The 16,920-nt window shown below is 34.8% G+C and overlaps 1 protein-coding gene across 2 annotated transcripts in view; it reads right to left on the bottom strand.

Moving 5' to 3' along the window:
* BRF1 (BRF1 general transcription factor IIIB subunit) overlaps positions 1 to 16,920 on the bottom strand; it is a 180,255-nt gene that overhangs the window by 118,837 nt on the left and 44,498 nt on the right. For both annotated transcript variants that reach the window (XM_074290807.1, XM_074290808.1), the window contains exon 4: positions 9,743 to 9,774. In XM_074290807.1, coding sequence (XP_074146908.1) covers positions 9,743 to 9,774 — 32 coding nt within the window. The remainder of the gene's footprint in view (positions 1 to 9,742; positions 9,775 to 16,920) is intronic.

Genomic DNA, 16,920 nt, shown 5'->3' with positions numbered 1-16,920 from the left:
TTTATTTTAATATCCCATCAATCTAAATTCTTTAAGTGTCATCTGTAAGTGCTACTTCTCTTTCATATGCCACTGAAGCTAGAGAAAACCACGAAACCATGCTGACTGGATCCATTACAAATTTATTACATAATCTCAATTCTACCCTAACAGCAGCAAAGGGATCCTTTTAAACATGTGTAACAGATTCACTATCCTACACTGTCTTTGTAAAAAAAAAAAAAAAAAAAAAAAAAAAAAAGTTTATAGTCTTTTTTTTTATCCTTGTTTTCCTTCCCCAAATTATCCCTTCCCCATCTGATAGCCATCCCACCCATAACTTAAAACCTTCTTATTCCTCTTCAAATCTCTCATAGTTCCACTTACTCCTTTCCACCAAGATCCTTGCCTTGTATGTTACTTTAAAAAATTGAAGCCACTTCCAGAGGGCTCTCTCTTGTTCCCTCCTCCCTCATGTCATTTACTAGCACCTTCTTCATTCTTGTCTCACAAGATTTTGAACCTCTTGCCAAGGCCTACTCCACTGTACTTTTGATTCCATCTCTAAAGAAAGGGGGAGATGTTAGGATTACTAAGTGAGAACTCGGGTTGTCTGGATAGTGACAAGGTGAGAATTCAGGTTGGACAATTACAAGGTGAGAACTCAGGTTGACTTGATAGAGGGGGCAAGCTCATTGGCTGGGGTGGTTCTTCCCAGAAGCCCTTGCATTATCCCAAGCCCATTCTCTGGGAGGATAAAAGAGACAGCACTGGGCCCAGAGAGCAGATCGGCCTGGAGAAGGATAAGAGCTGGAGGAGATTCAGAGCCAGGATTCAAGAAGAGGGTCTCTGCATTACATCAGGCCTGACGGGGCTCTCTGCAGGAAGGGAAGTCACTTCTCTGGACAAGAGTTAACAGCAACTGCCTGGAGACAACGGTTCATTACAGGAAGAAGAATCTGTCTGAGAGATTTGAGTAGACACAGCAGATCTCTTCCCAGAGAGTGATCCGGCAGCTTCTAGAGACGACAGCTCGTTACAATCTCCTATCTTTTCCATCAGATTGTTCTCACTGATTCTTTTCTTAGTGCCTATGAATGCACTTATTCTTAAAGCCCTTCATAATTTATACTTTTTCAGTTTTCTTGTACTTTTTTTCTATACTCACATACTCCATATTCTTTAGTACAATGATATCAGCCTCCTTGCCAATAAACCATCCCCCATCTCTGAGAATTTAATTGTTTGTCTCCCCTATCCCCAAGCCTGAAATTTTCTCCTGCCTCATCTCCTTCTCCAGCTTCTCTGAATTCCTTCTAGAACAAGCTAAAATCCTACCTAATCCTACGTAATCCTACTTTCCCAAACTCCCTAATGTTAGTATCTTCTCTCAAAATTATTTCCAAATTTTCCCAATTTTATCCTTTTTGCATATAATTGTTGGCATCTTGTCTCCTCTATTAGATTATAATTTTTTTGAGAATAGGGATTTTGTTGTTTTTTAGAGATTTCCCCCCCCTATTTGTATCCTAAATGGTTAACTACACTTTATAACCTAATTCCTTTGGTTTCTGAATCACTGGGGCAATGTGGCATAATGCATACTGTGCTGGATTTGGAGTTGTGAAGACAGACTCAAATCCTGAATCTCTAGTTATAACCTCTCTAAACAGCAGTCTCATCTGTACAATGGGAATAATACAGTCTAACTCAAAGAGCTATTTTGAGAATCAAAATAGATATTATACAAAAACCACTTTACAAGATTAAAAGCTACTCTTCATCACTGCCACTTCCAGTCTCTCCCTCTATCATCGTAACTTACTGATTTCTTCTTTTAAGTTATCCAATTTTAACAACAAATCCAGAGTTTGATGACCATTATCTACCAATTAACATTCACCTTTCTTAATGAGTTAAGTACCTAGCTCATAATCTATTTCTTTATTTTAATCCTATCCTTTTATTGCACTTTAGCTATGGACAAAGAGGATGACATCCTTGAAATATTCTACTTTCTTGTTTATAACTTCCGAAATTTCTTTATTTGATAATTTTTTTCTAACTCTTTTTTTATGCTTTCTTTGTGCTTTATAATGCTGAGTCCTGCTTTGTGCTTACTTTCACCTCTAATCCCATTCTACAGCCTAAATTTTCCTCCCTTCTCAATTCTGACCCCTTAGCAAACCAATTCTACTCTATAATATCTTCAGTGGACAGTTGGGTGGCCCACTAGATAGAATGCCAGAACCTAGAATCAAGAAGATTACTCCTCTTCTCCAATTTAAATCTGTCCTCAGAGATCTATTAGCTGTGTGTCCATGAGCAAGTTACTTAACCATTTTTGCCTCAGTTTTCTCATCTGTAAAATAAGCTGGAGAAGGAATTAGCAAATCACACAACCCAATACCAAATGGGGTTATGTAAAGTTAGACACCACTAAAAAGCAATTGAACAAAACTATGCTCTCTGCTCTGTTCAATCCCTTGTAATCTATTCATATTTATCATTTTTTTAAAAACAAACCTCAAAATTGGATTACGAATACCCTAACTCCCTCCTATTCAAGTCCTGCTGAACAGAGCTAAGAAAGTATAGAACTGTGATGACTAGGTTCATTATAAATTTATGGTACCTAATTCAACTGGGACATCACAAATGCAAAGCATTCTACTCTTTCCTAGTCTCCCACGTACTACAGCAAATGTTCCAAATTTCTTCTTTCAAGGCTCTTTAAATATATTATAAGCCTTCATTTTAGACTCACTAATGTAATGTTCTCTGGGAGCAGGTTTCTTTGGGGGGGGGGGGAGTTAGGGGGAAGGCTGACAGCCTTCCTTTCAGTTCAGTAATTACCACAAGTACATCCAGGTGATAAAGTCCAAATCCTTTATTATCGCTTTCAAAATCCAATCTCCTTTACTTGGGGCTCAAGCTAGTTTTCTGGAGGCCTTCCGGAGTCTTGGTTTCAGTGGAGAATCGAAGGAGGAGAGCTTGCCACCATGGCAGTGTGAGATGTGATGTGTCTGTCTGAGTCCAAGGGTTTGTGCTCCATCCTTCACCCTCCAGCCTTCTGTTCACTTGTCTCTCAATCTCCCTGGCTGAGGCTTCTAATTTATATGCTCCACATTGAGTACAAACCAATCATTATATCACTAGGACATCATTTTTTGTTGTAGGATTAAATCAATGCTAAACTAGATTTAACTATTGTTTCCTCAATTCCATTTAGTACCTTGTTTCAAGTTCTGGCCCATAATAACATCTCTTTGTAGAATTAAATCAATCATACTGAATCATGCTAAATTAGATAACTATTGTCTCTATCAACTCCACTGATTTAGTGCCTCGTAAGTAAAAATCCCTTGTTTCAAGTTCTGAGTTCTGGCCCATAGCACTCTAACAATATCAAGAAAGAATATTTCTTGGGTCTAAAAACGAAAAACCTTAATTTGATTTTACCTTACAGGCCAATTATTAGCCTATATATTTCCTCCTCTTCTCAACTAAAGTTGAAAAAAGTGGTGTCTCCACTCTTAATAAATACACTAAAATCTGGCTTCTGATTTCAGCCTTCAACGAAACTGCTTTGAAATCACCAATAATACAATTTTTAAAAATTACATGGCAAAAGTCCATCCCTAATGCACCTTCTCCCTGTTGTACCACAGTTATCTTTTATTGTCCTACCTCAGTTTCCCTAATTGATACTGCCTCAGTTTCCTCAATTGTTCTCCCTCAATCCCCTTAGTTGCAACCTCCCCTTCATTAAGACTATTATAACTCAGAAATTTTAAATTGTCAATGTGTAAACTCATAAAAGGGGAATCCAGACTTTCTTTCTTACCTCCCCATTAGTAAGAATTTATGGTCCTACCCCTCAAACTGTTAGAACTCGACTGATGATTCCTGCCAGAAGATTCCTGCTCCCAGAGTTTGGACTCCACCCCCCTGCCTTTGTTAGCTACTGTGTATAAATACGTCATGGAGAACTGACATTCTCGGCTGGATGCTGGATTTTTGGAAATGATAACCTCATTCAGCCCTGGGACCAAACCACGGATCCATTTGTTCCCAGTAAATCTCTCCCTTTCAAATAAAATATTTAAAATTCTCTAATCTCTATCTTGCCTCAGTTTCTCCAGCATTACACTCCTCATCTCCCAAAGAAAATGAAAGAAAAAAACAAGCCCTATTTCATACATGTATAGTTAAAAAAAAAAAAAAAAAAAAAAAAAATCTGGGTCCACATCAAAAAATTCTTTTTCTGCAGTAAGTCCTGAGTCAAGGTATGGGTACCATGTTTCATCATAAATTTTCTGGAATTATTGTTGGTTATTACACTGAAGAGAGTATTTAATTCTAGTGAAGTTGTTTATCTTTAACATGTTGTTTTCATAATTATAAATTGTTCTAGTTCTGTGTCCTTCACATCAGTTCATAAGTCTTCCCAAGCCTCAATGAAACAATATCCTTTATCATTTAATAGTATTTCATTAAATTGATATAACTTACCTAATTCTCCAATTTATGAATACCTATCTCAGATTCTTTTTCTTTGCCACTTTAAAAAGAATTTTAAGTATTTTTGTATATCCTTAGTTAACAGTTTGTTTTACTTAGGACTAACTCCTCTCTCCATATATTCTCCTCTTTTAACTTGCCCGTCTCCCTTTCCTTTCCTATTTCTTTGTAAAGTGAAATATATTTATGCCTATGTGTATATTATTTTCCCTCCTTTGATGAGTTCAAATGAAAGAGGTTAAAAGTGATGATCCTTCTTGTCTGCTATGAATATATACTATACATGTATATTTGTATACTGTATTCCCTGTGACTGGGGTGGGGCAAGGGGGAGACCCTGAAACTGTCCTCCCTGACTATGGGGGGAAGCTATGGGGGTGAACTCTGAGAAACTCTCCTCTGTTAGATTCAAGTACACCCTTTCAGAGTTCTGGGCTGACAAAAAGTTTTAAACTCTTTTTAAAAGTCTTGTTAAACTTGTATCCAAGCTTTGTTTTAAAGTAAGGTTTTCCTTGTAGATGTTTTAGTCATTCTGTTCTTCCCGATTTGTGTTTTTGGTATCCCTATCAACACAATTACTTTTTATGGTGAGTCTTTCTTTCATTTCTTCATTTGTTTCAAGCCTACTTCCTGACTTTACCAGGGCTTCTATGGGGAATGTCCGGGCTGGTCTTGCTGCTGCTTTATTCCAGGACTGCAAGGACAACTCTGGCTGAAAACCTAAAAGTTTTTAGTGCTTCTAAAATAGTCTAATCCATAGTAAAATCTTTTTTTTTTTTTTAAAGAAAAAAAACTTTTACTGCAAGTGTTAGTTCTTTCTAGAAATCAAGTGATGTTAAAACATCCATAGTGCAAATGAGAATACAGTAGCTAAGTGGTATGATATTTTGAAGAAAATATTCATTTTAAGGCTTACTCTGGGAAAGAATTCCTTGTAAACTATAGTAAAATCTGATTTTTTCACTTTGGTTTAACTTTTTCAAGCTCCTGATGTGAGTCTGAGTCTTGACAAATATCAGAACTGATGTAGACCCTGGAAATGAACGTTAGGGAATCAGCAAACAGAATTGTGACAACTACAAGCTTCTTCTTTGCTCTGGAATTCCTTCTCTGGTGGATGTAATTTCACTTAAGTCTTCTTCAGATTGGGACAGAAGCTGAAACTGAAATTTGCTGCTTTTAATAAACTTATTCCTTCTCAGGAAGGCCTTGCCCAGAGCTTTCCAATCTACTTGGATTTCCAATCTCTCCTCAATCCATTCTACATCTATGATCAGAAACTGGATAGTTAAGAGATAAAATTGCCAGATAGTATCTTTTGCTATAGTGAGTTGATATGAGTGCCCAGTCTAATTCTGGGACACTCTCTTACCCTTTTTCATAGTCTCTCCCTGGTCACTTATATGCTTCCCATACAATGTACACCTGGGTAGAGCTGTCCCCAGACTCAATATTAACCTATGCTGGAAAAATGATTCACTGTGACTTTTTCTTGGATTTCTCTATCAGGATTCAGTCTGATACATTTTTTAGATTTTGTAGAAATGATATTGGTGAGGGGAGGATGCCTTGATGTATTGCTTTCTGTTATATTACCATCTTGGCTCCACCTCCAGAAATGATTACTTAATTATTGAATCTAATGGGCTTTCCTCAATTCTGATCTTTTTTTATCTCTTAACAGAATGACATTGTTGACCACTTTTCTCCAAGTTTCTCCTCTTTAGAGTTTCTTAATAGTGCCTTCTTTTGGTTCCCTTTCTACCTGTCTAACAATTCCTTTTCAATCCCCTTTGTTGGTAATTCATTTATATCAAACCCACCAATTGTGGTTGTCCTCCAAGGCCCTCTTCTACTTTATAATGTCTCACATTATCATACTGAATTATACGATTCTCAAGTCTATATATGGAGCCTCAGTCTCATTCCTCTATGACCAACTTCCCCTTAGACATTTCAAAATGGATGTTCCATAGGTCTCTCAAACACAACATTTCCAAAACAAGACTCAATCTTTCCTCACAACCTTCTAGTCACTCAGTTTTATAATTTCAGGATTAGCTCAGGTTTACAACTTCAGGATTACCTCGCCATTCAAATATTCACTATTCTAATTCAATTCATATTTTTGTAATTTAATTTTTTCTTACCTTTCTAGACTTCTTATATTTTACTTTCCTCTGCATGCTATCTATGACCCACACCTTTACTCTACAAATATATGACTAATTCTACAAATATTATAAGCTCAGAAATGATATACAAAAAATATTTTTGGAGAAAAACAGCAGTTATCTGATAGGGACAGGATACTCTGCACTACTGTTTACCCTTTTAGGAAAAATCTATATAAACCTAGGGAATACAGCAATATTTCCTGTTTTTGCTACTCCAAAACTGAATAGAAAACTCAGATTTTAAGAGCCAAACAATTTAGAATTATTTATTTCACATTTAATGGAAAATTACTTGAGATGAAATGAAGTAGTTTTGGTCATGAGCTGCTTAATTCAGCAGAAAATTTTAAAGCAATGTAAAGTATGTGAATCATTAGATTATCACAACACTAGAAGTTTATTTTTAGCCTGACCAAATTATTTGATCAGTAATTTTCTGGAAGATTCCATTCACACAACAAATGGAAAGACCAAAATAACCTATACCATCTGATTGATACTACATAAAACAATTATTACTAAGTGCAAGTATGTTAATATTCCAGAAATTGTGTAATTACATACATACAACTATTCATTATTTTACAAAAGAAACAGAAAAGGGAAGGAAAGAAAAAGTATTTATTTAATGCCTATTATATGCCAGACATTATGCTAAGCACTTACCAAATGTTACATAATTTTCCCTTGGTAATTTGAAAATAATTTTCTCCAAAGAAAATAATAGCTACAAACTTTATATAGCACTTGAAAGTTTGCCAAGCACTTCACAAACATTACTTCACTTGATTCTTGCATCAACTCTTATGAGGTACAAGCTATTGTTATCCCCATTTTACATATGAGGAAACTGAGACTGAAAGAAGATAACTAATTTGCTCAGGGTTGCACATGTCCACAGCTAGTATAGTGGTTGGGGTAGCAGGATTTGAACTCAGATTTACCTGAAGCCAAGTTCAACCCTTTATCCAATTTAATATCTAGCTGCCTAAAGGTAAATGTAAATGTACATATTAATCCGTATTTTTTTTTTTAAAAGAGAACATCCTCATTTAAAAGCCCCAATTTAGAAGAAAAGCTTATGGAGGTTTCTTACTCCTTTTGTTTCCAAAGGATAAAGGATCTTACACTTTGCTGAATGCTGTACATTATGGCAAATCATGCTGAACTAGTTGTTTCTTCAAAATTCCATTATTTCTGTAAAGATAGCACCATCTTCTCAGTTATCCAAGTTCATAGCCAATTATTTCTTGATTCTTCTTTATCTTTTATTCCTTATATTTAACTGGTTGCCAATCTTGGCACTTCTGTCTCTACAACCTCTCTTTTTTCCCTCCTTTTCTTTTGAAAATAAATAATTCCCTACTCCAGGCCCTCATTACCATTTATCTAAAGTATTAAAACATCTTTTAAGTAGGCAGCTTCTCCTGCAGCCAATCAATCTGCTTTCCAATCTAGCCTCCAGGGAGGTACCAAAATAATCATTTAAGAACTAGAGGTAATCATAATAGTCCCCTTGATAAGGCCAAAAAGAGATAGCCCAAGATAAAAATAATTAACAGGAAATTCTTGTCTTAGGAGAGGTTAAAGGAGATAACTTGAGACAAATAATTAATAGAATTTTAGAAATTCTTGTCTTACTTACAAATCTCGGATAACATTTCTATACAAACTTTGTTTTATGACCGTGGTTATGTTTAAAATGAATTTCTAAAATTGTATTCCTCACACTTGGTCTCCTTGCCTTGTGCCCGCCAACTGGCGTCCCCTTGCCAGGCAGTTTGGCCTTTCTAGAAACCAAATGCCTGTCTATCCCTTTACTATCAATAAAGACTTTGTTTTAACACAGGATCGAGTAGCAAATTCATTCACTAAATGGGACCCGCCCTTTGGTTACTTTGGGGAAGGAGAGAGAGGTAATCACACTACCAGAAAAGGAGCTGATCCATCTCTGCTTAGAGCCTCAGTTTCTCCTCATCACCCTACCCAGAAATTTTCAGTTACTAGACTAACTTAATTTCTCAGTCTGGCTTTCAAAGTCATCCTTAATCTCATGCCCATCAACCATTCCACAATTATTCAACAACCTTATAATAAGTGTTTACTATGTGTCAAAAATTAAACTAAATGCTAGGGATACAAGGAAAGTTAAATAAAAAAAAAAAATGATAATAATACATATACACACCAGTTTTACCAATCAACCAGGAGGAGAGACCACATAAATAACTAGATAAACTAAAAATACAGTAGATGGAAGGTATTCTGCAAGAGAAAGTATCATTAGCTGTTCGAGGGCCAGAAAATACCCTTGAAAGTATGTTTTTGAGCTTGAATTAAATCATGAAAACTTAAGAGACACAAGATATGGGGTAGAGTATTCCAGGGAAAATGGTTATGGGGTACAAAGGTATGTATGGAATGTTTGAAGGACTAGTAGGCTAGTATAGATAAGCTGTAGAATATGTGGATCTTCAAGAATTTTTAATTAATTTTCTTAATTCTCAAGAAAAGTCAATATGGTACTCCTCAAAAATCAACATGCCATCTTCATGTTTCTATATAAATTATTTCCTATTCCTGGAGTAAATTTCCTTTTTCTCAGAAACAACAGCTTCTATTAAAAGTCAGCTCTTGTGCCATTTCAAATATAAAACCTAGATTTTAGTGCTCTCACCTTTTTGAAATATAAATATAAAATATATTTACTTATTATCTATAAGTATTATTACCCTATGACCCCCCCTTTCCAAGTAAAATGTTAAGATTCTTTAATTTTGCATAATTTTTTTGTGTATATATCCCCAGCTCTTTACAGAATGGTTTAGGTAAAACGGATGCTTAATGATTACAAAACTGAACCGACAGATAAAAATCCTTCATTTGCTTAAAAAAGTTTTAAAGGTTTTCCAATTTATCCAAATTGGTCTTCCCCTACCAATGGAGAGACAAAAGGAGGCAGACACTCTATTAAATGGTATGCCGAGTATTAGCAAGTGCTAATGTTAATTACTCCATTTACAATCTAGTAAGGGGGGGGACTTTTTAAAAAAAGACCATACCTGTAGAAGGTCACTGAGGTCAAGTAACATATCTGTGGGAAAAGTCAAGGAAATAAAACTTTTCAGCTGAAGAATTATGAAAGGATATACAATGTCCAAAATAATGTACAATTAGTAAATACAATTAGTTCTACAAGACTGATGATAGAACTTATTTTAATAAATGAGATATACTACAGATGGCAGATACTACCTTATTTGTATAATTACTTTGTTTAAAAAGGGGAGCAGGGGGGCTTAAATTGGAAAGTTAAAATAATCTTCAAACATAAAGCTTTGAAATGTTTTTAAAATGGAATGGTCAGAGGCAACATTACATAAATGCTTTTCAACTTGAAGGTTGCTTCAAAATAGCAAAACTTAAAATATCTTGAATAAATAAGATAAAAGATTTCTCTGGAACAGGGAAAATTAATTATTTTTATAATTAGAACGAAAGGCTATATTTAAATGTAAAAGTACAATGACAAATTATTTATTTATTTCATAAAACGTATCAGAAAAGATACTTTCAAAACTAATTAAATACATGCAAATGCTCAGTTTATAAAAATAATAGCTATCATTTTATAACATTCATAAGCATTATTTGATTCTCATAAAAACTTTGTGGAAAATAAAACTGAGACTCAGGTTGGGTAACTGGCCCAAAATCACACAAATAGAAGAGCCAGAATTCAAACTGAGGTCCAAATCCAGCACTCTTTCTACTAGGACTTGTTGCCTTAGGTACATACTGATAAAATTTACATTTTAATTCATTTTCTTTGAATTGTTAACATGTTCACAAAACATTAACTTCAATTAATAATAGTAGAATATTTAAAAATTAACTGGGGAAGGGAAAGAGAACAAGTGCCTATTATATGTGAAGTATTATGCTGATAGCTTTACTCTTTGATTTCATCCTCTGAATGGTTATTACCTCCATTTTACAGATGAGGAAACTGAGGCAAAAAGAGATTAAGTGACTTGCCCAAGATCACATAGCTATTAAATATCTGAAGCTCTATTTGAACTTAGGTCTTCCAGACTTCAAACTAAACACTGTATCATCTAATTACCTAAAAAAAAAAAAAAAAAAAAAAAAAAGACCAATGGGAAAAGATACTTGGCAAATCAAGCCATAAAGACCAAACATAGAAAAGACAGGTAGAATTTAAACAACAAATAGGCTTCTGATGAAGATAAATAAGAAAGCAAAGAGAACTATCTCTCAAAATGAGAAGCATAAGGACTTGACAGGTATTTCATACAACTGAAAATTACTTCCATGACCATATATGAAAATACAGAATGACAAAATATTAAGTTATAAAAATATGAACAACTTTTTGAGAGCCATAAATTAATTATATTCCAATACTGAAACTAAGTATCAACTCTGAAACAAACAGGAAAACTCTGTCATGTACCAGTAGAAACAGTAAGGAAAACAGTGGTAAAAGTTGCATGATAGCACAATGGACAAATTAAATTAATTCAACAAACATTTATTAAGTATGGATGTACCCGGCACTATGCTATGCACCAGGGATACAAAAAAAAAAAAAAAAAAAAAAAAAAAGACAACAGATAGTCTCTTACACTTAAGGAGCTGGCAATCTAATGGGGAAGAGAACATGCAAACAGATAGATATATAAAGCAAGTTATATACAGGATAAATAGGAAATAAAAGCAAGCAAGAAGTGGAATTAAGAGGGGTTAGGGAAGGCTTCCTGTAAAAGGTAAGCTTTTAAGTGGGGATTTACAAGATGAGGAGGTCAATAGTCAGAGAGATGAGAGTGAGTGTTCTAGGTACAGAAGTAAAACAGAAAAAAACCTAGAATAGACAGGTGAAAGTTTTGTACAGGAACACCCAGGAAGCCAGTGTCACTCGTATGTCTTAGGAAGATAGGTGTATAGGAGGGGCTAGATTATAAAGGGCTCTGAAAGTTAAACAGAACATTATGTATTTGATCCTGGAGGCAATAGGAAGCTACATTTTAGGAAAATCATTTTAGTGGCTAAAATTGGATTGGAATGGGAAGAGACCTTAGGGTAGGCAGCCCCAACAGCTGGCTAGTGCATTAATCAAAGTATAAGGTGATGAGGATTTGTACTAGACGGATGGCATATACAAGAGATATTGCAAAGATGAAAAGGCTTTGGCAAGAGTTCAGAGAATAGGGGTTCAGATAATATGGTGAGGAATCTAGGATGACTCCTGGGTTTCAAACTTGAAGAACTGAAAAGATAGTGTTGCTCTCTACAGTATTAGGGAGGAGAGAGGAGAAGTTCTGGGAATTGAATAATTTCTCTTTTGAACATATTGAGTTTAAGATATCTGCTGGAGGGGCAGCTAGGTGGTGCAGTGGATAGAGCACCAGCCCTGAATTCAGGAGGACCAGAGTTCAAATCTGATCTCAGACACTTAGCACTTCCTAGCTGTGTGACCCTCGGCAAGTCACTTAACCAGCCTCAAAAAAAAAAAAAAGAAAAGAAAAGATATCTGCTGGACATCCAGTTTGAGATATCTGAAAGGCAGTTGGAGATATGATATTGGAGGCAAGCAGAGAGATTAGAGCAGGAAAGGTAGATTGGAGCATTAAACAAAGAATGGAATGAAAACCACAATAAGACATGAGAAGATCACAAAGTTAAAATAATATAAACAGAAAAGGGCAGAACTCTGAAGAACTGGAGAAGGATCCAGCAAAGGAGTCAGAGAAGGAAAGGTCAAATAGATAGAAGGAAAACAGAAGAGTATGGTATCACAAAAACCTAGAGACAAGAGTATTAAAGAGGAAAGAGAGAGAGAGACAAAGAGGGAAGAGAGGAAAGAGAGGGAAGGAGAGAGAAAAATAGGGAGAAAGGGAAAGAAGAAAGGAAGGAGAAAAGAAAAGAAGGAAAGGAGGAAGGAAGGAAAATAGTGTAAACTGCTGAGAGAACTGGGAAAAAGTCATTGAATTTGGCCTAAGAAATCATTTGGAATTTTGAAGGAAGCAGTTCTGGTAGAATTTGGATGTACCTATTTTAGACCATTTTTTTGAATTTAGCTAAAAAGGAAAGAAATAGGACAACAGCAGGAATAGAAGGATCAAGAAAGGGATTTTTTTTTTGTTTTGTTTTCAGAATAGGAGAAATGGTCTTGTCTGTGGGCAATAGGAAATAAGCCAGTAGAGAAGGAGAGGTGGAAGAGTAAGGATGGCAAAGAGAGAAATCTGTTGCAGGAGACAGGATGGTTAATGTCCTCAATTTTTTCTGAAAACCGTGAAGCAACTTACTCACATGAAAGAGTGTGTAAAGGAGTAACTGAGGGAGATTTTATGAGGGATAAAAAGATTTGGAAAAACTACTGTAGAGTATGGGATAGTAAACAAAAAAAGGAAGCAAAGGACAATTGCCTAGAAGATAAGTTAAGGCTACTTGAGGTTGTATAACAAATCTGTAGAGGACCAGCACGTAGATAGGCACAAAGGCAACAAATGATGGGAGTGATCCAACACGGAGGCTTAATTGGATATAATAAGTGACATGATAAGAGGGGCGAGAGGGGTGGGGGAGTGGGGGGTGAGAGATTCAAGAAATGACAGTGCAGAATCAAATTTGTTCACTATGGCATCAAGATGATTAGAGAAGAGAGTGTAGTGCAATGGAGATGATCAGGGAGAGAACTGAGGGGTCAAGAACTGGAGATCACAGTGATATTTTATCACAGGATAAAATAGTTACATAAGAGGGAGAGGTGAAAAGCCAAAATATTTTGTTCAGATAGGAGAATTTCAGGATTCTTGAAGATAAATGTGGTACATTTGTCAATGATAGATTGCCACGAAACAGATCATACTTTTGATATGTGATCTCTTTGAAAAGAAAACTATAGAAAGATGGAGGAGAAAGAATAGGAAGTTATCCGAGTTCTCATCAGTTTCATTCAAAACAACTATAAGCCAAACATCAAAACAAATTCTAGAGCAAAAGAACCCACAAATTTTCCAGCACAAAATAACTGAGAAGGACTACAGAAAAGGTCCACTTCAGTTGGGTAAAAGAAGAAGGCAGCCCAATTCAAGTGGTATCCAGGCAAACCAACAGGAGACCCCAAAGCCTAGCAAAGATCACCAACAAAAGACTCCTGGTTCACAGCTCAGGCCAGCTCTAAGACCCCATGATTCAATTCATCAGGTAAACTCCCAGCTCCAGATCTTTCAGCACAACAGGTGAGCCACCAGCCCAAGAGCTTTTGCACAGAAAGCCCAGGGACCAAGTAACTTGGGAGAGTGCTTCCTATATCCTAGGAACAGAGCTTACCTTTAAAAGTCACTAAATAGGCTAGGAAATGAGAGGGAAAAAAAGGTAAAAAGACCTGACTATAGAAAGGTATTATAGAGATAAGAAAGAACAAAGGATAAACTTAGAAGAGGGCAACAATGTCAAAACATTAACATGTAAAACCTCCAAAACAAATATTAATTGATCTTAGGCCCAAAAACTCCTCTAAGGAAGAGCTCAAAAAGAAAGTTAAAAAATCAAATAAAAGAAGTTGAAGAAAAATTGGAAAAAAGACAATAGATTAAAAATGAATTGGAAACTAAATAATCCTAATGAAAGAACAAATCATAAAAACAATAATTTCAAAAAGAATGACAATAATCAGAATACATACTGAAACTTATGAGATGCAGCCAATACAGTACAGTAAGAGGAAATTTTATCTTCCTAATTTCAAATTTAAATAAATACATTCAATTAGAGAAAAATCAGATCAGTATATTGGGCATGCAACTAAAAAAACTAGAAAAATAATTTAAAATTCCCAATTAAATACCAAATTGGAAAGCCTGAAAACAAAATAATAAAGCTTTATGAAGGGCGGAGCCAAGATGGCAGGGAGGAGCCAGGACATTACTTGAGTTTTCCCCAGCTTTTCTCAGAATCAAGACTAGATCAAACCTCTGAATGGATTTTGGAGCGACGGAACCCACAAACATTTGGAGTGTAATAATTTTCCAACTTAAGATATCTTGGAAGTTCTTCAGGAAAGGTCTATCTTAACTAGGCAGGTAAAGGGAGAAGGGGCAGAATGTGTCCTTTGTCACCTGTTCCCCCTTCTCCCCCCCCAAAAAAGAGGCTTGGGACAGTCTCCCTCTGTGCCTTAAGAGCAGAGTTCAACTTTTAAAAATAATCATAAAAGCAAAAAGAGTCCTGACACTAGAAAGCTATCATAATAGGATGACAGGAAAAATCAGAACACAAACCCAGAAGAGGACAGCAATGGCAAAATACCTATATGTGAAGCTTCAAAGTGAGATATAAACTGTTCAAGTGCAAAAGGCTTTCCTGGAAGAGCTCAAGAAGGATCTTAAATGACAGACAGAAGAAAAATGGGGAAAAGAAATGAGAGTTATGGAAGATAATTATGAAAGTTTTGGGGAAAAAAGATTGGAAAAGGAAGTACAGAAATTGACTGAAGAAAACAACTCCTTAAAAAAATAAATTTTGGTAAAATGGAAAAGTATATTAACTGAAGAAAACTCCTTAAAAATAGAATTGGCAAAATGGAAAAAGAAAACAATACCTGAAAAAATATAAGTGGCAAAATGGAAAAAAAAAAATCCACTGAACAAAATAACTCTTTAAAAGTACAAATGGCCAAATGCAAAAGGAAGTTAAAAAAGCTAGTTGAAGAAAATAATTCACTAAAAATTAGAATTGGAAAATACTGCAAGCAGCCAGAAAGAAACAATTTAAATATTCAGGAGCCACAATCAGGATTACCCAGGACCTAGAAGCTTCCATTTTAAATATAATATTCCAGAAGAATATAATATTCCAGAAGAAAATCAATGAATTAGTAAATAAGACTGAGTTGGTTTTATGAAAAAAATAACAAAATGGATAAACCATTGGTTATTTTGATTAAAAAGAGAAAGAAGAAAACAAAATTATCAGTATTAAAAATGAAAAGGGTAAATTTACTATCAATAGAGAGTAAATGAAAGCAATTATTAGGAACTTTCTTACCTATATATCTGACAATCTAAGTGAAACAGATGCATATTTACAAAAATATAAATTGCTCAGATTAACAGAAGAGGAAGTAGAATATTTAAATAACCCTTTTTTCCTTTAAAAAATGAAAATGTACAAGACAAGCTACCTAAGAAAAAAATCCCTAGAACTAAGTTGGATTCACTAGTGAATTCTACCAAATATTTTAAGGTCAATTAATTTCAGTACTACATAAAGTATTTGGGAAAACAGGCAAAGAATGAGTTCCCCCAAATTCTTTTTATGACATAAATATGATGCTGATATTTAAGGTAAGAAGAGTGAAAACAGAGAAAGAAAAGTAAAGACTAATTTCTGTAATGAAGATTGATACATATATTACTAGCAAGGATATTACAGTGATATAATACAAAAATCAAATACCAGGTGGGATTTATGCCAAGATAGAAAGCTGGTTTGATATTAGGAAGATTATTAGTATAATTGATAATAACAATAAAATCAACAGAAATCAGATGATTATCTCAATAGATGTAGAAAAAGCTTGTGACAAAATACAATACCTATTACTATTTAGAAAAAAACCCATAGAAATAAATGGAGCTCTCCTTAAAATGTTAAATATTATCTATCAAAAACCATCAGCAAGCACTATCTTTAATGAGAATAAGCTAGAAATCTTCCCAATAAGAAAAAGATAATAAAGGCCTCATTTTTCAAAAACAAAACAAAACAAAAAACCTATAGATATATAGACATATATCTAGATCTGAGTCAAATTTATAAGAATATAAGTTATTCTCCAATTGATAAAATCAAAGGATACAAACAGGTAATTTTCAAATAAAGAAATCAATTCTATCTGTAATCACATGAAAAAATGTTTTAATATTAAAGAAGGGAAAGGGACCTGTATATGCAAAAATGTTTGTGGCAGCCCTTTTTGTAGTGACTTAGAAACTGGAAATTGAATGGATTCCCATCAATTGGAAAATGGCTGAGTAAATTATGGTATATGAATATTAAGAAATATTATTATTCTGTAAGAAATGACCAGCAGGATGAATACAGAGAGGCTTGGAGAGACTTAGAGAGACTTACAGGAATTGATGAATCACTAAGTGAAATGAGGAGAACCAGATCATTATACACTTCAACAACAATACTATATGAGGATCAATTC

This window comes from Sminthopsis crassicaudata, chromosome 2 (genome assembly GCF_048593235.1).
Source record: "Sminthopsis crassicaudata isolate SCR6 chromosome 2, ASM4859323v1, whole genome shotgun sequence".
Classification (NCBI taxonomy): Eukaryota; Metazoa; Chordata; class Mammalia; order Dasyuromorphia; family Dasyuridae; genus Sminthopsis; species Sminthopsis crassicaudata.
Note: the sequence above shows the minus strand (reverse complement) of the source record. Positions and strands in the feature narration are given on the sequence as shown.